We start from the raw sequence: 21,979 nt of genomic DNA on the forward strand, positions 1-21,979 counted from the left end.
AGACAATGAGGTTTGTCACATTAATTGACTCTTTCCTTTATGAAAGATTTCTCTGAAGCATGAGATGCTGTTTGGTAGCATTTTACTCACAGTCAAACTTTTTACAAAATTGGAGTCAATCTTCTAAAACCCTGATGCTGCTTTATCAACAAAGTTTATGGAATATTTTGAATCCTTTGTTGTCATTTCAACAATGTTTACAGCATTTTCATCAGGATTAGATTCCATCTCAAGAAACTGCTTTCTTTGCTCAGCTGTAAGAACCAGCTCCTTATCCATTCAAGTTTTATCATGAGATTGCGGCGGCACTCCAGTCACATCTTCAGGTTCCATTTCTATGAATAATCCTAGTTCTCTTGCTATTTCCACCACATCTACAGATACTTCCTCCACTGAAGTCTTGAACCTCTCAAAGTTATCCATGAGGGTTGGTATCAATTTTTTCTAAACTCCTGTTAATGTTGATATTTTGACATTCTTGCATGAATGAAATATTCTTAATGGCATCGAGAATGGTGAATCCTTTCCAGAGGTTTTCAATTTATTTCATCCAAATCCATCAGAGGAATGATTGTATATGGCAGCTATAGCCTTAAGAGATGTATTTCTTAAATATAAAATTTGAAAGTCAAACCTATTCTTGGATCCATTGGCTACAGAATGAATGTGTATTGGCAGGCATGAAAACAACATTAATCTCCTTTTACATCTCCACCAGAGCTCTTGGGTGACCAAGTGCATTATCAATAATTTTTTCTTTTTTTTTTTTGAGACAGAGTCTCACTCTGTTGCCTGGGCTAGAGTGAGTGCCGTGGTGTCAGCCTAGCTCACAGCAACCTCACACTCCTGGGCTCAAGCTATCCTTCTGCCTCAGCCTCCCAAGTAGCTGGGACTATAGGCATGCACCACCATGCCCGGCTAATTTTTTCTATATATTTCTAGTTGTCCAGCTAATTTCCTTCTATTTTTAGTAGAGATGGGGTCTCACTCTTGCTCAGGCTGGTCTTGAACTCCTGACCTTGAGTTATCCTCCCGCCTCAGCCTCCCAGAGTGTTAGGATTACAGGCGTGAGCCACCATGCCCAGCCAGAACAATAATCTTTTGAAAGGAATCTTTTTTTCCTGAGCAGTAGGTCTCAACAGTGGACTTAAACTATTCAGTAAACCCTGTTATAAACAGATGTGCTGTCATCCAGGCTTTGTTGTTCCATTTGCAGAGCATAGCAGAGTAAATTTAGTATAATTCTTAAGGGCTCTAGGATTTTCAAAATGGTAAATGAGCATAGGCGTCAACTTAAACTTACCAGCTGCAATAACCCCTAACAAGAAAGTCAGTGTTCTTTGATGCTTTGATACCAGGCATTGACTTCTCCTCTCTCTGAAAGTCCTAGATGGCATCTTTTTCCAATATAAGGCTATTTCGTCTACATTGAAAGTCTGTTGTTCAGTATAGCCACCTTTCTCACTGATCTTAGCCAGATCTTCTGGATAACTTGCTGCAGCTTCTCCATCAACAATTGCCACTTTACCTTGTACTTTTAAGTTATGGAGATGGCATCTTTCCTTACATAGCATGAGCCAACATCTGCTAGCTTTGTACTTTTCTTCTGCAGCTTCCCCACCTCTTAGTCTTCACAGAATTGAAGAGAGTTAGGGCCTTGCTCTGGATTAGGCTTTGGCTTAAAGGAATGTTGTGGCTGGTTTAATCTTTTATCCAAACTGCTCAAACATTCTCCATATCAGCAATAAAGCTTTTTTGCTTTCTTATCGTTCATGTGTTCACTGGAGTAGAGCTTTCAATTTTTTTCAAGAACTTTTCATTTGCATTCAAACTTGGCTGTTTGGCACAAGAGGCCTAACTATCAGCCTATCTTGGCTTTTGACATGCCTTCCTTATTGAGCTTAATAATTTCTAGCTTTATGATTTGAAGTGAGAGACATGTGACTCTTCCTTTCACTTGAACACATAGGGGCCATTGTAGGATAATTAATTGGCCTAATATTTCAATATTGTTGTGTCTCAGGCAGTAAGAAGGCCTGAGGAGAGGGAAAGAGATGGGGAAATGGCTGATTGGTCCAGCTGTCAGAACACACACAACATTCATTTATCAAGTTAGCAGTCTTATGTGAGCATGGCTTGTGGTACCCCAAACAATTCCAATAGTAACATCAAAGATCACTGATCACAGATCACCATAACAGATATAATAATAAAGTGTGACATATTGTAAGAATTACCAAAATGTGACACACAGATTCAAAGTGAGCATGTGCTGTTAGAAGAATGGTGCCAATAGACTTGCTGAATGCAGGGTTGCCACAACCTTCAATTTGTAAAAAACACACCAGTGAAGCACAATAAAGTGAAGTGTGATCAAACAAGGCATGCCTGTGTTCATGTGTGTATATAAATTTTGGGATCTGTTTGCTGTTGCTTAAGGGCTGTTTTCACTTTATCAAGCACATAGTACTATTAGTTCAAGAAATGCCTCAATGACTAAATGAAGACTTGACACAGTGAATTAAAGGCTCATCACAAAAGCTAAAAGTGTCTCTCTGTCCAGTTCCTGGATTTACTTTAGAATACCAGTTAATAGACACCAGTGGGATTATTACAATTGTCGAGCATTAAAATTCTCAAAATAATGTTTGGATTCTTCAAATGTTTTCTCACCTCATAGGAGAAAATACTATAAAATGATACTTTCCCAACTTTCAAGCGTGTATTCTTATAATTACATAAAAGTAAAGATCTGAGAATCATAAATTTGGTCATAATCCCAATCAAATGTATGTTAAATTCTTTAGTAAAACACATTCTGGACTGGTTCTCTCGATCTTTTGTTCAACAACATTGACATCTATATGCAGATAACTGAGGTAGGCAGTGCTTTAGAAATACAAAATGTCCTACATGTGCGCTAAGCTGTAATGCCTCTAGCGTTCAGGTAGGTAAGTCAAATAAGTGATAGCAAGAATATGGTGCAAATTGGAGAGGGCATGCTCAACTTCAAAGAGGGCAGCTGCCACTCTGCTCTAGTTCACCTTGTGTGTGTGTGTGTGTGTGTGTGTGTGTGTGAAATGTTACCACCAAAAAAATTTGTTTGGCCGGGTGCGGTGGCTCAGGCCTGTGATCCTAGCACTCTGGAAGGCCGAGGAAGGAGGATTGCTCAAGGTCAGGAGTTCGAGACCAGCCTGAGCAAGAGTAAGACCCCATCTCTACTAAAAATAGAAAGAAATTATCTGGACAACTAATAATATATATAGAAAAAATTAGCCAGGCATGGTGGCACATGCCTGTAGTCCCAGCTACTCGGGAGGCTGAGGCAGAGTCTCACTCTGTTGCCTGGGCTAGAGTGCCATGCCATCAGCCTAATTCACAGCAACCTCAAACTCTTGGACTCAAGAGATCCTACTCCCTCAGGAATTCCTTGAGCACAGGGAAGCCCAATTGTGGGCCCATGGAGGTGGTTTTGCTCTGTGTACAGGTTGGGATGGGATCCCACATCCTGGTGGGTACTGTGTTAGGGTTCCAGCAATGCTGGCAGTGGCAGCAGCTGCTACAGTGCCTCTTCCCTGTGGAATCATTACCTGCTGAGATGTTTGCCCAACTCCTTGGACAGGGCCTGTTAGTCCAGCAGGAGCCTGCAGAATTGGTACACAAGCTGGTACTCCTCTGCCAGCTGCTGTATCAACTCCAGGGCCTCCAGTAGCTCCAGCAAGTGGTACCCAAGCAATGCCAGTATCTTTGGGGGGTGGCCCCCTCACAGTCATGGATACCAAGTTCTCTCCACGCAGCAACATCAGACCCGAAATCCACTTTTCTTCATGTTCTGCCTGCTTCACCTTCTTTGCCTTGCTCCTCCTGAACTCATCACAATCACAGAGGATCTAATTCATATGCTTGTCAAAAACCTTAAAGGTGCCAGTGAAGACTCAGCCATCTTGCAGGAGACATCTCATTCTATCGTCCACGTGCTGAAGCATCTTGCTACTCTTACCCACAGTCACGATTGCTGTTCCACAGAATCTAATGTCCACAGTTAAAATTTTGTGATCTGTAAGACCTAAGGGAAGGCTATAGATAGAGGTATGATGCAGGTTCTCCTAGAAACAATGCAAGCTGGACAGAAGCTTCAAACAGTAGATGGAGCCTAGTTTTTGGTTGTAATCATCTTGCTTGTTCCAATACTGCTTTAATGACCTTTTGGTGTCTCAGCTAAGAACGCCTGTCTCAGTTCAGCCTGGAAATCCACCATAGATGCTTGCTGCTGTGAACACCTCAGGTACAACTGACATTCTTGGTTGCTTAGTGGGTCTTTCCTTCTGCATTTGACTTGGCCTTCCACTGGTGGCATGTGCTGCTCTATAGTCCTTCTCAGGTGTAAGCAATCCCTTGCTTGCTCCATTGCATCACTGACCGCTCCTGAGGCTGAGGTGTCAGGCATCTCTGGCAGCCACCCCACTCTCACATTTATCATATTTTTTTTTTTTTTTTTTTTGAGACAGAGTCTCACTTTGTTATCCAGGCTAGAGTGAGTGCCGTGGCGTCAGCCTAGCTCACAGCAACCTCAAACTCCTGGGCTCAAGCGATCCTCCTGCCTCAGCCTCCCGAGTAGCTGGGACTACAGGCATGTGCCACCATGCCCGGCTAATTTTTTTATATATATATCAGTTGGCCAATTAATTTCTTTCTATTTATAGTAGAGACGGGGTCTCGCTCTTGCTCAGGCTGGTTTTGAACTCCTGACCTTGAGCAATCCGCCCGCCTCGGCCTCCCAAGAGCTAGGATTACAGGCGTGAGCCACAGCGCCCGGCCTACATTTATCATATTTTTAAGCAAGCCAAAAATAAAAACCCATTTCTGATATTCACTCTGCTAATTAGCAAACATGTGATGTGGATCAAGACAGTGATAATAGACGTACTTGTGATAGCTGCATCTGGAGTGTGGTCTTTCTAATGTATTGCTACCTGACCACCACTGCACATAGAGTTCTTGGTTTGGATGACTAGAATTGAAACTTGAACTAGTACATACATAATATGATATTGTGTATGCTGAAGTAGGTTAAAGTACATTACAGCAATCATACGAGTAGTCCAGTTTCAGCCAAACTCCAGTTTGCAGCTTTTGATATATAGGAAATTATCCCTGCTTTCTAGGAGTTTCCATTCTAGCAGGGGAGAGGCATCATTTGAGTAAGGATAAAAGGGTAGAGGAACAGAAAGATGATTGTGCTCTGAGAAAACACCACAGAGTGTGCAGCCATAGGGAAGAAGCAGTGGTGCCTTCCTCCGTACAGACCATAGAACTGGCACGGAGACAGGATGTAGTGGTGATGGAACCCTTTAAATGCTAAGCGACTGCTGGAGTCCCACTCTGCTAATGGCGGTGCATCTCAGTTACTTTCAACTCCCCTTGCTGATTTTATCCCTTGGAAACTCATGAAATATTAATAATAAAGGAAATGACCACTTTCTACATAAACTCTAAGCTGTGAGGAGGAATATAGTTTCTGAGGTGAAAGTGATGGGATGCCTAGAAGAGAGCACATGTTCAGCTTAGTTTATCTTAACAAACACTTACCGAATGCCAGGCATTGTACTGGGCATTGGGGATCCAAAACAATGACCAGGGAAACCATGAAGACCTTCAAACCCAAATTGAATGGGTCAGGAAAAGCTTCCTAAATGTAAAGAGAGTCTTAAGAAGGGATGGTGTATGCCAAGTGAGGAAGAAGTGTTGTGGTGATGGGGCTAGTGGGGGGCAGTATTATAGGCAGCAGGGACAGCAAGAATAATGGAATGGAAACATGGCATGGCCTTAGTGCAGAGAAGAGCTGCAAGACATTTGAAACTATTGGATTTTGAAGTGTGAGGCAGGGAGAACAAGGAAAGGAGGCTAGAAGGAAAGAAGAAATCAGTCATAACGGGCCTTGTTTATCATGGTAAGAAATATGGAATTGGCCCAGAAGGAATCACTAAAAAGTGTTAAGTATAAGAGTGATGTGGTTAGAGTGCATTTTGGATAATCCTCACTGGTGGAAATAAAAAAAATAAAAAAATAAATGGTTCCAGGGACAAGTGGACCAAGCCTGGAGGCAGGAAGACCAGGTAGGAAGCTATCCTAAACATTAGGTAAGAAGTGGTGAAGGTTAAAGGAAGGATTTTAATATGATAGGAGAACACCTGAGCACATTTATAGGCTGAAGGAAAAACCCAGTAGTGAGGGAAATCCAAGAGACAGGATAATTGGTTGGAGCACATTCAGAGGAGCTAGAGCTGAAATAGAAGAATTAAATTTGGTTTAACTCATCCTCTGAAATCAGCAGGACAGAGATAAAAGAGAACAGATGGGACCTTGGGTCAGGAAGTAATGGCATGTTAGAGTTCATGGGAGTAGAAGAGATATAGTAGGTTTTAGGAAAGCAGATTTAAATAAGTTTAGAGTAAAGAAAGTTATCCCATGGATTTGATTCTTACAAGTTGTGAGGCATGCAAAAATAAGCCAGACATTACAACTATGAACAACTATAGTGAGAAGAAAAGAGAGCATTTATCAACAAAGACTTCTCTGGAATCTCTCTTTTGAAACCAGAATTTTGGAGCACTTGTGTATTTCACTTTTGTTGAAAAGACTTTTTTTTTTTTTTTTTTTTTTTTTTTTGAGAGTCTCCCTTTGTTGCTCAGGCTAGAGTGAATGCCGTGGCATCAGCCTAGCTCACAGCAACCTCAAATTCCTGGGCTCAAGTAATCCTTCTGCCTCAGCCTCCCGAGTAGCTGGGACTACAGGCATGTGCCACCATGCCCGGCTAATTTTTATATATATATATTAGTTGGCCAAATTAATTTCTTTGTATTTATAGTAGAGATGGGGTCTCGCTCTTGCTCAGGCTTGCTCAGGAGTTCGATTGCTCGAACTCCTGACCTCGAGCAATCCGCCCGCCTCGGCCTCCCAGAGTGCTAGGATTACAGGCATGAGCCACCGCACCCGGCCTGTTGAAAAGACTTTATAAACAAATTCACATAAGTCAATTGGCTGCCTGAGCATTACCCAAATTGAGCTGAGGCTTGGGGGAAATAAGGCCAAACGAAAAAACCTCTTTAAAAGTTATCTTCATAGAAAAAAATTTAAAAGATGCAGTGCCACCGATTGGGAAAGAAGGTATAGTATTGACTAGTGGAAATGACACAGAACAAATATAGAATTCTTCTTATTTCCAAATTTTTGCCCAAAGAGCATGACCATTAGTTGGGAAAGAGTACAACAGCTATTTAATAGGAACACTGACAACCATATCCATGACCATATCCAGAGGAACGATATAGCATAAGAGGAATGGCTGAAAGAACTGCCCAGGTTTATCCCTGAGTGGGTTACAGGGCACAAAAGCTATCTTTTCATATCAGAAATGCTGTCCTTTATAAGAAGAGTTAGATATTTCTGTTTTAGGTTGTACAAGGGGGAGGAAAGAAGAGGAACAAGGGGAGAAAGGAAGAAAACAGGGTCAATTCAGAAAAGTTACAGGAATTTTTACCTGCTAGGGTTCTTCATATATAAGTCCCCTCCAACATTTTATGGGAAAAATTTTCAAACATGCAGAAAAGTTAAAAGAATTTTATAGTGAATGTACATTTACAGTAAATTCACCACATAGATTCTAACATTACATTTTGCTGTACTTGGTTAATCATATATTTATCCATCTATCCTTCCCTCAATCCATCTTATTTTTTGGATACATTTCAATGTTAATTGTATATACTTTTGTCTGCCACTGGGAAGATGATGGATCTTAATCCCAGGAGCTTTCTTACGGAGGTTAATGGCTGTTTGCTGAGGATACTGTAGAAGAGATTTCTGCATTGGGTAGGTAAAGTGCTGGGGCATTTGAACTTTTCTGACTGCTACCTTACTAAGAAATATATTTCTCATTCCTACCTACTGAAGTAAAAATTTCAGTAAACAGTGTTTATCCTTGTAAACTAAAAATAAATTCTAAGCCCCCAACTGACTGAACACACTCCCTCTAGGCCAAGGGAACCCCAGAGAAAGCTGAAAAATCAAGTTCTTGGCCATGATGAGATATGGGATGGAAGGTCAGACATTCATCATTATGCCCCCTCCCTTTTGTGGTCTAGACACAGTAAGTGACCAGCCTTAATGTTAAAATAGAGATCCTAGGACTAACAGAACAGACTCTTCGTGGCAATAAGATACCAAATTATAAATAGGACCTAATACCATGCCAGGCAAGGGTTAAGTCATAAACCCCTACGCTTAAAGAATAAACTATGTCTTAACTGCCACAGGGTTTTTCTTTTTCTCTAGCAGCTAAGCAAGCACTGGCCTTGGCCTCAAGGTAAGCAACAGTAAAATGATTTTCAGCTCACAGCCAGACCCCCTTCTCCCCTTATACAAGCCATAATGACAACTTTGATTGGAGAAAGAGACTGACTTCAATAACTTGCTCCTGCTAAGAAGACCACTGTCCAGGGACTGGCTCTGCCCAGTTTTACAGAGGCTTCACACTTGAATGCCTTTGTGTACTGAAAAGAAGTTTTGATGTATAGCTCCTAATTGTAATACATTTAAATGTTAAGTCTTCACCCCAAATTGAACATAGGTTGTATGTTATATGCATGTTGTTCAATATGCATGCTGTAGGACCACCTTCATGAATATTCATATCTCCTCCTGTAATTTGTTGAATATGTATATATGGCCAACCTATTTAGTATAAATCCCTGCTCCAACCCCTCCTCCCTCTAAGTGCCTGTCTCTGGTCTTTGCCAGAAGCTCCCCTTTCCAGCCTGACAGAATGGCCACCTTGCAGGCTATAACCGTTTAGAAGAAAAAGCTCTTCCAAATTTATAGATTGTGTGATTTTTAAGTTGACACTCTTTATATGTGTGAAATATGCTGATATTTTTCTATTTTATTTAATTTAAAAAGATTCTAGTCATGATCCACTAACTAGATTTGATGATCCACCAATAGATTGCAATTCACCAGTTGAAAATCATTGTACTAGTCAATTTCAAAGAAGACTTTTCTTTTAAAAAGAATCCTGTGCCTATCGTTCCTTATCTTCTCAATTATTGGAAACCTGTTTTGAGTGTCAGCACAGTATTTATTTAGGATGTATGGCTTTAGGGCATGTATAATTACGAGAAAAACCTTAAATGCTTGGTAAGATTTCTGGGTAGATCCAATTACGTCCTTTGGGAGTAAGTTTACTAATTACTTATTTTCACTAACAGTAAGATAAAGATATGCACTCTTGGATGGGCGGGAGGGTTCAGTATTCATATACTGTTCTGTTTTGTGTTGTTTTTGAAAAGGGAATTAATCAACATTTATTAAGCATATGCCATGTCTAAGCACTAGGCTAAGTCATTTACATGTCACTACTTTTGATCTGCAATTGTCAACTTATAGTATAGATGCTTTTATTACCATTTTATGGCTAAGAAAAGTTAAGAATTGGCTCCAGTTTTTCACTCAGAAAGTGGTTCATATAGTGTTCTGTTAAATTCGGCTATTAATGCCTGCCATGGTTCTAACAAAGTTGAGAAGAGGATCAAATGAGAAAATTGATGTAAAAGCATTTTGAAAACTAATGTTTTATTAATACAGTTATGTGATACCAAGAAGAGACGGATGCTGTGATCAAGCTCTAGAGAGGCAGTGTTTCAGTATTTTTTAAATTCTCTGTTCTTATACATATCTCTGTTCTTACATTAACCTCTCAAAGCACCAATGACTATGCTTTGAAGTGAGACTCTTTGGCGATCTCCTAAGGGTTTGGTCCCACATTCAATCGCTCCGCTCCTTCCGCGCATGCCCAAGAGCAGCTCGGCCCTCCTCGCAGGGTTAGGCCGAATACTGAGGGCGGAGTTCTGGCCACGTGGGGTCTCGTGACGTCATCTCCGGGCGCCGAGGGTGACTGGACTTGTGGTGGGCTTCCAGGGCTCCGCGGCGCTGCAGGTTGCTTTCGCTGCATACCGGAGGGCGGAAGTGCAGCAGGACTCGGCTCCGACCTCCGCGCCGGTGCTTTCTGCGGCTGCGCGGGCTCTCTGGAGTCCTGCTCCCGCGCCTCCGCAGGACTGTGTCAGGCAGGCAGTCTGCCCCGCCACCCCACAGCTGCGCCGGAGCCCGGGATTCTAGCGTCTCCACCGGCGCGGGAAGCCGGAGGGGGAGCCGGCGCTTCGGGTAGGGTACGTGTGTGTATGTCCCAGTGTGAGGAAATGCTTGGAGGAGGAGGGTTGGGGAGGGGCCAGGTAGGTGTGGTAAGAAGGAGGGGTGAGTGGCTGGCTGGAGGAGCGCTCGACGGGTTGCGATAGCGAGTGGAGGCTGTTCCTGCGGTCAGAGGTGGTGTTGGCGAGACGCTGCCCCTATAACCCTTGGGCCGGCTGGAGGGAGTGGCCTGTGCGGTCTGTCTCGGGGAGTATGTCCGTTCCTTAATAAGGTAGGAAACCTCGAAATCGAATTGCAGACTCTAGAGTTCAGTTCAGGACCTGCGTTTTTCGAGGAACAGTTATTTAAGCTATAATTATTATATTATTCAGGGCAGTTCGATTTTATCCGAACTCGGTGGCTATTTCCTCCAGACAACTTATCTTTTTAGGGCATTCCTTAAGTGTCATTTTAATAATATTTAATGCTAACAATGCCATTTTCGGTTGGCAAAACACTTTTACATACTTTAGCTATACTTCGGATTATTTTCAAGTCATACCTGAACTCGAGGAAGCTAGGAACCTGGGTTGGTTCTAGATTTTTCTGAGGTGTGAGGAAGCAAACAGCCACTAAACATCCAAAGCCTTCCAGAATTCACTTGTTAAATCTCTGAGTCCTTGAGACTGTGGGTACTTGGCTCTGAACTGAACTCTTTGTGAATTCCATAGAGGGAGTTATTGGTTGAATTTTGGATTTGAAAATAAGAATGTTGGGCTGAGGGTAGTTGTTGAGAAGAATTTTACACTAGATTTAAACATGTGCTTTGATTTTTCAAAGATATGCTATTAAAATTGGGGGGAAATGAACAGAATGGGATTGTAGACATGAGTTTTTAGAATAGTGAACACATTTCAAGTGTGGGTTCATTTCATTAGTTTTACAAATACTAAGTACCTGCTATGTGCTAGGCACAGGGCAAACAGTAATCAAAAGAATGAACAGTGAACAAAACAATAAAAATCTGTACCACCATGAAGTTCATTTTGGGCATGGGAGAGAAGACTTTTTTTCTTTTTTTTGAGACAGTGTCTCACTCTGTTGCCTGGGCTAGAGTGCTTTGGCGTCAGCCTAGCTCACAGCAACCTCAAACTCCTGGGCTCAAGCTATCCTCCTGCCTCAGCCTCCCAGCTAGCTGGGACTACAGGCACATGCCACTGTGCCTAGCTAATTTTTTTCTATTTTTAGTTGTTTGGCTAATTTCTTTCTATTTATAGTAGAGCCGGAGTCTCATTCTTGCTCAGGCTGGTCTGGAACTTCTGAGGCAATCTTCCTCAGCCTCCCAGAGTGCTAGAATTACAGGCTTGAGCCACAACACCTGGCCAGGGAGAGAAGACATTGATACAAAATTTAAAGTCATCCCTGTCTCTTGGCATAGTGGGGGATTGGTTCCAGGACCTCCCTGGGATACTGCAATCCTCACATGCCTAACTCTCTGATATAAAATGGTGTAGTATTTGTATATAACCCACACACATCTTCCTGTGTCCTTTAGCTCATCACTAGATTACTTCAACTACCTAATACAGTGTAAATGCTATGTAAATAATTGTGTTACTGTATTTAAGGAATAATGACAAGGAAAAAAGTCTGTACATGTTCATTATACTTTTTTTCCTCCACATATTTTCCACTGTTAATGGAAACTATTGAGAAAGAAGTATCACATTAAGAGAGACTTTATTTCCCAGAGCAGTTTGCAAACCAGGGAGATGTGCTCCCAGGAGAATACAGAGAGGGGTCATTCTTTATAGAAAAAGTTCCTGTCCAGGTTCCTACTCTGGTCTGCTATGTAAATAAAGAATGCAAACTTGTTTAGTTTCTGGTTGATATTAAGATTGACTGTAGGTAGCTGCATACCAGGTATCAAAAAAATTAAATAGAATTTTATTTTTTTCTTTAAAAGAAAAAGCAAACAAAAAAGAAATTTTAAAAAAAGAGATTGACTGTAGGTCACAGTCTATTAGTTAAGTCTAGGTGGCAAATGGGACTTTCTGGCAGCCCTAGGCCAGGGGAACAGACAAGTTATGAGAGTCCCAACGTTACCTTTCTTCCAGGAATGAAGAGTACATATGTGACCTCTAGTCAGCATATGGCCACTTGGCTCCATTTTGAATTTAGGCCCGTTAGTCACTCAGGATCCATCTTGATGGACTGACTTTTTCAAGGTTCACACCATCCATGGTTAGTTGAATTCAAAGATGTAGAAACCATGGATATGGAGGACTGACTGTATATGTCAGGTGGTGAAAGATGCCAGAAAGAAGAAAATAAAGCAGTGAAGGAGAATAAGGAATGCTGCTAGTGGGGCAGCAGATGGCCATAGAAAAGTCTGTATTTGAGCAGAGACCTAAAGGTGATAAAGAAGGGTGCCATGTGGAAAGACCATCAGATCTACCACAGAGGCCCAGAGGCAGGAGCATACCAGCTAGTTTGGCTGAAAGAGAATGAGCAAGGGAGAGAGAAGTTAGTAGATACTCAGGTGGGAAAATGGGACCAGGTGATTTAGGGCTTTGTAGGACTTTGTGGCAACTTTAGGTTTTATAATTTGAATGAGATGGGATTTGCTTTGAATGAGATGTAGAGTAAATTTATCTAACTTCTGTTTTAAAATCTGATTGCTATGTTGCCTGTGCAGCAGGGGCAGAAATAATGAGGCCTTTAGTAGGCCATTGCATTTATCTAGGTTAAAGTTCAAGGTGACTTGGATTAGGGTGCTAATAGTGGAGGTGGAGTGAAATGACCAAATTCTAGACTTGTTTTCAAGCTAGATTATTTAGGTGGAAGAAGAGTCAAGGGTTACTCCAAGTGTTATTGTCTGAGCAACGAAAGAATAGACTGTCATTTAGTGAAATAGGAAAAACCACAGAGTAATAGGAGAGAGGAGGAAGTAAGATTTGAAATCATTTTCAGCTTTGCACATGTTAAATTTCCAAATGGAAATGTCTGTATGCAGTGGTAATATGAAAGGAGTTCAGAGAAGTCTAGACTGAAGATATACATGTAGGAGTTGTAAATGTGTAAATCCTATTTAAAGCCTTGAGAAAGATCTCCAAGGGAGTGGTTCAAGGACTGAGCCTGGGGCATTTCAGCATTTAGAGATGGAGACCTCTCACAAAATCCTTACAAAATGCCCCAGGGTAGGACTGTTCAGTAAAACCTCTGCTGAGAATAACTGATCCACAGTAACAGAGTAGAAGGAAATAGAAAGCAAGATCTTTAATTGAGAGAGGATGAGGAAGGAAATGTGAAAATCTGAGGGAGGAGAAAGTACGGAATAGTGATGTTGGAAAGTGGGAGAATAAACAGACTAGGGAAATGTAGGGATGCTAGGCAGTTCCCATGGCCCAGTTTTGAGGTTTGTGTTTATGAATCTAAAGGGAGATCAGCCAGCATAGATTATTATCTTTAGAGATGGGTTTACTCTAGTAAGTATTTGATATTTTTAGGTAGTTGAGGATTTTGTCAACAAAAATAGCTTCAGTTAGTAGGTTAGTCTTTCTTGGTTTGCAGTGGGAAACATACCATGCCATTTATTGAATGACTGGTTAACGGATATTGTTGGACAGAACCTAGTCTGTCCTAGGTCCTGAATTACATGCAGAAAATAGAGCAGTGCAGGATATCCCCTGTACTCAAGAAGCTTACTTTTAGTAGATTGCATCATGTATTGGGATCTATGTGTCTAAACCCTTGCCTTCAAATTGGATGGATAGTGATGATGGTGTAGTGTATGTAGGAGAGAGACGTTCTTTCTTTTTATTTTATATTTTATTTTATGTTATTTATTTATTTTGAGACAGAGTTTCACTCTGTTGCCTGAGCTACGGTGCCATTGTGTCAGCCTAGCTCACAGCAACCTCAAACTTCTGGGCTCAAGCAATCCTACTGCCTCAGCCTCCCAAGTAGCTGGGACTACAGGCATACGCCATCATGCCCAGCTACATTTTGCTATATATTTTTAGTTGTCCTGCTAATTTCTTTCTATTTTTAGTAGAGACGAGTCTCGCTCTTGCTAAGGCTGTTCTTGAATTCCTGAGCTCAAATGATCCTCCCGCCTCGGCCTCACAGAGTGTTAGGATTACAGGCGTGAGCCACCATGTTCAGCCCATTCTTTCTAAAATAATAAAATTTGCTGAATTTAAAGTGTGACTATACTGATTTGGAAGGGATTATAGGTGGAAAAGTTTCTTAAGTAGCTGGGTTTATATGTTTATGTATTTTCCCCATCATTTAACAAAAATTCCAAAGCCTACTATGTGCTAATTATGGTAATATTAGGAACCAGAAGATAAATGTGACTCAATTTTTGCTGTCAAGGAGGAACTCCCAGTTCAATATGGGGAGGAACAAGAGGCAGATAAGATAAACAGATAACTGTTTGGTAGTACATGCTATTAAAGTAGTAATTAGACTGGAGACTGCTTAGGGGAAAGCTTCCCAGGGAGCTGATAATAAGCTGAGTTTTAAGTGATTAAGGGTAGCCAAGAGAGGATTAAGAAGTTGGCTCAAAGAGGAAGGAAAGAGTGTTCAAGCTGAGGGGTCATGGAAACATGGGGAAACTGCATATTAAATGCATATACCGTTTATTGAATGGTTACCCTGTGTTAAAACAGCCCTGTGAAAATTAGAATTATCTTCATTTTACAAATACGAGGTTCAGAGAGGACGGGTTTGTGGTGTAAGTATACATAACTAATCAGTGGAAATCAGGGTTTAAACTTAAGTCAGTCTGATTTCAAAGCCCCATAATTACCTTACTGTATTGCCTGTTGTCAGTGTTAAATTTTCCCTGGCCTTCCCTCAATCATTTTTCACCAATTTCTATTCATTCTTTCTTAGAAAGACTCATATCTGTATCTCACTAATCCACTACCTCTGTAGGTCCGGCATTCATTACGGTCTGGCATTCATTACGGTGTGCCTTAGTTGCTGAAATTACTTGCTGGCTAGCTTCTCTGATTCAAGGCTCTTCTTTTGTGCACTGCTACCAAGAAATTGTTTTTATTTCACCATTATAAAACTTTATAGGCTCTCTAGGCCTGGTTTATGAAACTGAAATCCCCCTCCCCCCACCACAGTCTTCCATTTGGTATGCTTCATGATCCAGTCGCATTTTACATTTACAGATTTGACATAAAAAAAAATAATAATTGCTTGCATTTCTTAGCACTTATGTATCCATTACTATATCAAACACTTTATAGATTTTTCCCCCCCAGAACAACCTTGTGACTTGGGTATTACTAATTCTATTTCACAGGTAAGGAAATAGAGGCTTAGTGATGTCAAGTGACTTGCCTCAGGCTCACATGTGATATTAAAACATGTTATATCAGCTTTTTCATTATTTGTTACTCTTCCCAACCCAGAATTTCCTGAAAAGTTGGTACATTTATTGCTCCTGCTCTCTTCCTTCCTTTATTGATGCTATTTTGCTCTATTAGAATATTTGTTTGTCCATATTCTACCCTTTCTTCAAGTTCCACATCTTCTAAAATTCTTCTTTGAGCATCATAAGATATATTAACATTTAATTCCCACTCCCCCCTTTTGAAAGCTCTCACAAAGTAACATTTAATTATACCATGGGCATATAGATGTTTTGGAGTTAGAAGGTCATTGGCAATCAGTATGGTATAATGGAAAGAATATAAGATTGGAAATCTGGATAAGAATGTAGTTTTGAATTTTGGCTCTGCCATTTATTAGTCACAAGGTTTTAGAAAAATCATCATAACATCTTTATCTCAAATTCATCATTTGTAAAATGGGAATATATAGGCTTGTGTGTATGAAGTGTGAGGTAATGTAAAATATATGTTTCTGGAGTTTCTTGATATTTATAGTAGTATATAATCTGTAATCTAATTTTTATTATTTAATCTGACCTCACCTCATTTTTTGGGATTCTGTTTGGTTTTATCATTTTGTATTCAGGTACTGTCTTTCCAACAAATTCAAATTCAGTAAACATTTTTTGAGCATCTACTATATTCCAGACACTATTGAAGTGTCAGAGGTGAAAAGATGAATGAAATATCATCCTTTTCCCCCAGGGAATGGATTACAGTGTACTGGAGGAGGCATACAAATAAATAATGAATCATAAGTGCCATAGTAGAGGAAAAGTAAAGGTGCTGTGAGGAAAAAAGGAGGATTCTGCCTGAGTCATGCATAGAAGAAAGATTATTTTGAGCTGTGTCCTAAAATGTTTCAGTTCAAAGACAAGGTGAAGAAGGCTGCTTTAGGGTAAGGGGACCATCAGCATGAGCAAAGGATGTGAATGTGCAGGGTATGTTTAGTAGACTTGGAGATTATAATATCTCTGGACAATGACTGGGGTTTTTAAAAGTCTGTTATTATTGTTATTATTTTGTATTCCCTAGCACCTGCACAGAGCTGGGCATATCAAATGAACAAATATTTTACTCAATTAAATGTTATTGGCAGTGTTCAGTACAAAATTTTTATCTATTGTTTTCCTTTATTATAATTCCTATGAACAAGAATTATATAATGTTTGATAGTGCTTTTGATTATTCTTAGTTCTTGAAGTCTTTGAATATTGAGTTGTAAACATTCTTTGAAACATGTTTGTGTTTCAATTTATAATTCTATAAATTATAATGGTAGATATAACCTTGATAGTACATATTATATGATCAACACTTTCCAAGTGTTGATCTTTACATGTATTACTTTACATGTATTAATTCATTAAATTATTATATCTAATGTGGTAAGTGTTTTTTCCCATTTTACAGATGAGAAACCTGAGATACAGAGGATTTAAGTGACTTATTTGAGGTCACATAGTAAGTGAAGGAGCTAGGTTTTGAATCCAGGCAGTGTGACCCCACGTTTTACATTTTTAACCTCTATGCTATATATATAGTGCCTCTCAAGAGTTAAATTTTGTTTTTCTGCCTCTTTAAAAAAGAATTATTAAAAACTCACATCTTTTAATTTTATCCATGTATCACTAATTTTTCTTACACATTTTTAAAGTTCAAATGTATTTATTAGAAACATGCTTTCTTACGTAATTCCTTAGAGGTAAATATTAATGTTGAAAGATTAACATTTTAATATTGTGTAAATGTGGGTCTATGTATTTTGAGACAGTAAGTAGCCTCATTTGCAGTTTTCATAAATCTGTTTTGCAGTTTGTTTGTTTTGCACCTTTAGCTACCTTGGCTCTGTTAGTGGGGGAAAAAACCCAAACTTTGTAAAATAATTTAAAGAGGTTTATTCTGAGCCAAATGTGTGTGACCAGCCTGGAGCACATGGCCTCAAGAGATTCTGAGAAAATGTATGCACAGTAGCTGGATTACAGTTTGGTTTATACATTCATGGAAATAGGAATTACACAAAGACCTATAAGACCCTAAGTCAGTATGTGGAGGGATGTCTCAAAGGTTGGAGGTGGGTTTTACAGGTTATAGGTAAGTTTAAAGATTCTTTGATTTGTAATTGATTAAAAAATGAAGCTTTGTCTAAAGTCTTGGAATGTTTTACCTAAGATGTCTGTTAATCAGAGAGCAGCCCCACTGGACATTTAGGACATTTACAGAAACTCAAGTGATAAGTAAATTGGTGGTCTGCAGGTGTGGTCTACGCTTTGCCTTGTATAGCTTTAGGCCTGTTAATGATTTAGTATATCTTCTCCTTACAAAGAAAATCTCCAATAAGGGAGGGGGGCATGATGAGGCATGTCTGACCTCTCTTCTCATGGCCAGCAACTCATCTTTAGGGTTTTCTGGGGTTCCCTTGGCCAAGAGGGGGTCCATTCAGTCGGCTAGGGGGCTTAAGATTTTATTTTTGTTAACATCTCAGTTCTTCCTTTGAGGTCTTATAGGAAATATATATATAAGAAACAGTGTTATGGGAAATAAGGTATCATTTTATCTTTCACTAGTTTTTATACTAGTATCCTTCTGTAGAACTTTGATAAACTTCTGCTGGAACATAAGACTTTAAAACCGAAGCCTGTATTGGAGTCTTGGGGTGTTCTCCCTTCCCCTAAGTCTATATTTGTATCACTTTTGGGAAGGGACTCTCAGAAACAAAGAAGAGAGAGCATTGGCCATTTCTTTTTACTGTTCCTTAACACATGGAAGGGAGAAGCAGAAGAGAATGCCACAAAAAGAGCAGGATGGCCAAATGTTCTCATCTGGCCGCAGAGGGAAGAGAAGGGAGCCATACTCACTCACATGCATGATGTTTTGGTTTATGATATCCCTGCCTATTAATAAACACAGCTCAAGTGGTGTCCTGGAATCTTACCAATCAGATTATTATTCCTTCTTGAGAGAAGGGCAGTTCTTAGAGAGAGGGAGAGCCTGTATAGATGCTTTTCCTTAGGTGGCCATACGCATTTTAATTTTGAATTGTCTTGGATATTTTCTACCTGCTTCTTCTGAGAAGAAAATCATACAGTGTGACAATATTGATAATGACTTTTCAACTTTACATTTATAATTTTCTTAAAGTCTCTTAGTGAGAGAGCTCTTTGCCTTAAGATACTTCTCTTCATGAGCAAAAGGGGGATCTCAGTTGTAGTGTTGATTAATTGGGTGTATCATGGTTATAGAAACTACTGCTTACCACTTTTATATCAGATTCAATTTTAAATTTACTTGTCATAACCCAGATTTCATTAATTCCTGTCACTAGTAAATTTATTTTATAAAGCGCAAACTATTACTTTAATTGGAAAGTAGTGAAGTCTTTCCTATTTTCAGTGAGTTAATTTTGTGTGATTTGTAATCTTGGGGATTTTCTGCTGAATGCAGAAACTCAATTATTGTTTGAATTTTAAGGCTATCAGTGTATATGAAGTTTACATGGTTGTGTTATTTGCTTAAAATAGTTACTTTTATGGATATATATATATATATATTTTTTTTTTGAGACAGAGTCTCACTTTGTTGTCCAGGCTAGAGTGAGTGCCATGGCGTCAGCCTAGCTCACAGCAACCTCAAACTCCTGGGCTCGAGTGATCCTTCTGCCTCAGCCTCCCAAGTAGCTGGGACTACAGGCATGCGCCACCATGCCCGGCTAATTTTTTAAATATATATCAGTTGGCCAATTAATTTCTTTCTATTTATAGTAGAGACGGGGTCTCGCTCTTGCTCAGGCTGGTTTTGAACTCCTGACCTTGAGCAATCCGCCCGCCTCGGCCTCCCAAGAGCTAGGATTACAGGCGTGAGCCACAGCGCCCGGCCTAGATATATTTTAATAGAAGTTAAAACACTGGTGGAATGCTGGAAAGAGCACTGGACTCAGTTTAAGTACTAGAGTTCTTATCCTGATTTGACTGTTGCCTCGCACTTTTATGATGGACAGATGTTTTCCACCCTCTGTTTATTTACCTATGGTTGACATTGTATCCAGTTGGCCTTTTTCTCTCTTTGACTAATTAATTTATGGCAGTCTTAATGTACTTGACATTGGTCAGTAAAAGAGAAAAGAAATGAAACAAGCTTCTTGAATAATTCAGTATTAATAATTGATATTTGACTAAATTCATATGATTATTGTGATTAGAATGTTTTGACAGGATACATTATGATAAATTATGAATTAGCTGCCTATGAAAGGTGGGAAATATTATTTGGATAAATATAGTTACTTAGAATCTGGGTGCCACCTTTTGAGTTACTCTAAGTGTGTATTTATTATCAACAGTATTTATTTCAGCATTTACTCATGTGGTATATTGTGGTGTTATTTAATCATAGAATATTAGCACTGGAAGACACTTGGATATTACAGAGGTCAGAAGTCATGTCCTTCTGTCATACCCAAAATATTTTAGCTTGCAGATTTAGTCCTATATTTGTGATATAGGTAATATTCTAAGAGTTCAGAGTAGAAGCAGCATTTACTGTTTCATTAGGGTAGAGGACTGTGAGCTTTGTTTGCAAAGTGAGTAGGATTTGAATAGATGAGAGAAGAGCATACTAGCTAAGGGAATGTTAGACACAGAGCAAGATGTTTAGGGGGCCACTTTTGCTAGGGAGTTTATAAAAAGAAGTATAGTAAATAAGACTGGGAATATTGGTGGAATCAAATTGTACACAGGATGAAATTTAGACTGGGAATATTGGTGGAATCAAATTGTACACAGGATGAAATTTAGAGTGGAGAATAGGTTTATACAAAGATTTTTCCAAGATGAAAGATTATTTTTACAGGAAGAGAATTAACTATCTGGGGTAAGAGAGGTTGAATATATTGGGTGGGCCAGGGGTAGTTGTGAGAATAATCCTTTGGAGTTGGGCTGTGAGAGTTCATAGGGCCTAGGTGAGGGGTTCTCTTTAGATAAATGATAGACTCTTCTGGGCTTGAAAGGATGATGCAAGTGTAGTTTCATTTTGATTGTGGTTCTTTACTTGACTCTGTAACGAACATTACTTGCATATGTAATTTTGAATTGGTTACTTCTGTGATCCCTTTAAATAAATAATAGCTCTGCATTTAGAATTTGTTGTACTGATTTTTTTGCATTCATTCTAAAGAATGCCGATCATAAGGTTTTTTGAAGTGAATAATCTTTATGACATTCATTTTTTTCTATAATCTTTGTTTTGTGGCAGGTTCATTCATATTTACAAGGATCTGACTAATGCTCTTCATTTTATTTTCAGTTTGGCTTTGGTTGAAAAAAGAATTTAGCCTGTATGTACTGTTTTAACCACTGGAAGAATGACAGATGACAAAGACGTGCTTCGAGATGTGTGGTTTGGACGAATTCCAACTTGCTTCACTCTGTATCAGGATGAGATAACTGAAAGGGAAGCAGAACCATACTATGTAAGTATATTGATGGATATTTAAATTTGTCCATGTTTGTAAATAAAGCTGTAAGAACCTGGAGGCTGTTATCCAACATTTTATATACAACTGATCTATGCTTATTTTGACAAAAAAGAAAACACAGATAAGCAAAAAGAAGGAAATAAGGATCACTTCTAATCCTGCCACCCAGGGGACAAAACCACTGTTGATATGTTGACTTTGTTTCTCTTATACATATTTGCATATGTAGTATATCATATGGAATCATAAACTATGTGCTATTTTTTAATAGGAAGCTATTTTGAAAATAATAGGTTCAGATTGTATTCTTTTGTATTTTAGGTGATTCTATGCAACTATGAACAAAATATTTTTATAGCTCAATGAATATATGAACATACACACATACATTCATATGTGTTCACTGAGCTAATATACATCTATTTAATAATATATATTATAAATATTATAGTTTATTTTTAGAAGAATTTCATTTGTTAGAGTTATTTTTCCTGTTCTCCTTCTAGTATGGGTTAGGATACCATTTATGTTGTTTCCAACATAGACTTGTAGGAAACAAAAATGAGTAGGATACTAAAAATGAGTATCAAATATCTTCTGATTTTAATGTGCTTTTCTTCCTTTTCTAAATACATGTGTAATCTGAGTTTACCCATCTGTCTAATGATAGTATTCTTCCTGTTTATTGAATAGCCCCTGATAGGCAAATACATTCTCAGTTGTTCTAGTTTTTTCTTTTTGTGTCTCAGGTACACATACTATTGTTTGCCTGGAGAGGATGTGGAAAAGTGGAAATGTATTTGTGATGATGGACTGTTTCTTCTGTTTCACTTCAATAAAATTTGTCCTTTGCTTTCTCCCATATCTGTCTGAGAGGCAGCACTCCTTCTCAGCCTGCTCCAGCTATGAT

General features: G+C 39.2%; 2 protein-coding genes and 1 pseudogene across 5 annotated transcripts in view; 1 reads left to right on the forward strand and 2 right to left on the reverse strand.

The window, feature by feature from the left end:
- Nucleotides 1-3,419: 3,419 nt before the first annotated feature.
- LOC105864891 (small nuclear ribonucleoprotein-associated protein N pseudogene) lies at nt 3,420-4,004 on the reverse strand (annotated as a pseudogene).
- A 191-nt stretch (nt 4,005-4,195) lies between these two features.
- Nucleotides 4,196-4,408, reverse strand: LOC105864892 (SNRPN upstream reading frame protein-like). Its single transcript, XM_076002760.1, has one exon. The coding sequence runs from the start codon at nt 4,406-4,408 to the stop codon at nt 4,196-4,198; it is 213 nt and encodes a 70-aa protein (XP_075858875.1).
- Nucleotides 4,409-9,926: 5,518 nt separating this feature from the next.
- ATG5 (autophagy related 5) overlaps nt 9,927-21,979 on the forward strand; it is a 135,353-nt gene continuing 123,300 nt past the window's right edge. For 2 of the 4 annotated variants that reach the window (XM_012753177.2, XM_012753182.2), the window contains exons 1-2: nt 9,927-10,223; nt 20,898-21,063. In XM_012753177.2, coding sequence (XP_012608631.1) covers nt 20,956-21,063 — 108 coding nt within the window. In that variant the 5' untranslated portion in view covers nt 9,927-10,223; nt 20,898-20,955. The remainder of the gene's footprint in view (nt 10,224-20,897; nt 21,064-21,979) is intronic. The other 2 variants (XM_012753178.2, XM_076003088.1) reach the window with 1 other exon arrangement.

This window comes from Microcebus murinus, chromosome 5 (assembly GCF_040939455.1).
Source record: "Microcebus murinus isolate Inina chromosome 5, M.murinus_Inina_mat1.0, whole genome shotgun sequence".
NCBI lineage: Eukaryota > Metazoa > Chordata > Mammalia > Primates > Cheirogaleidae > Microcebus > Microcebus murinus.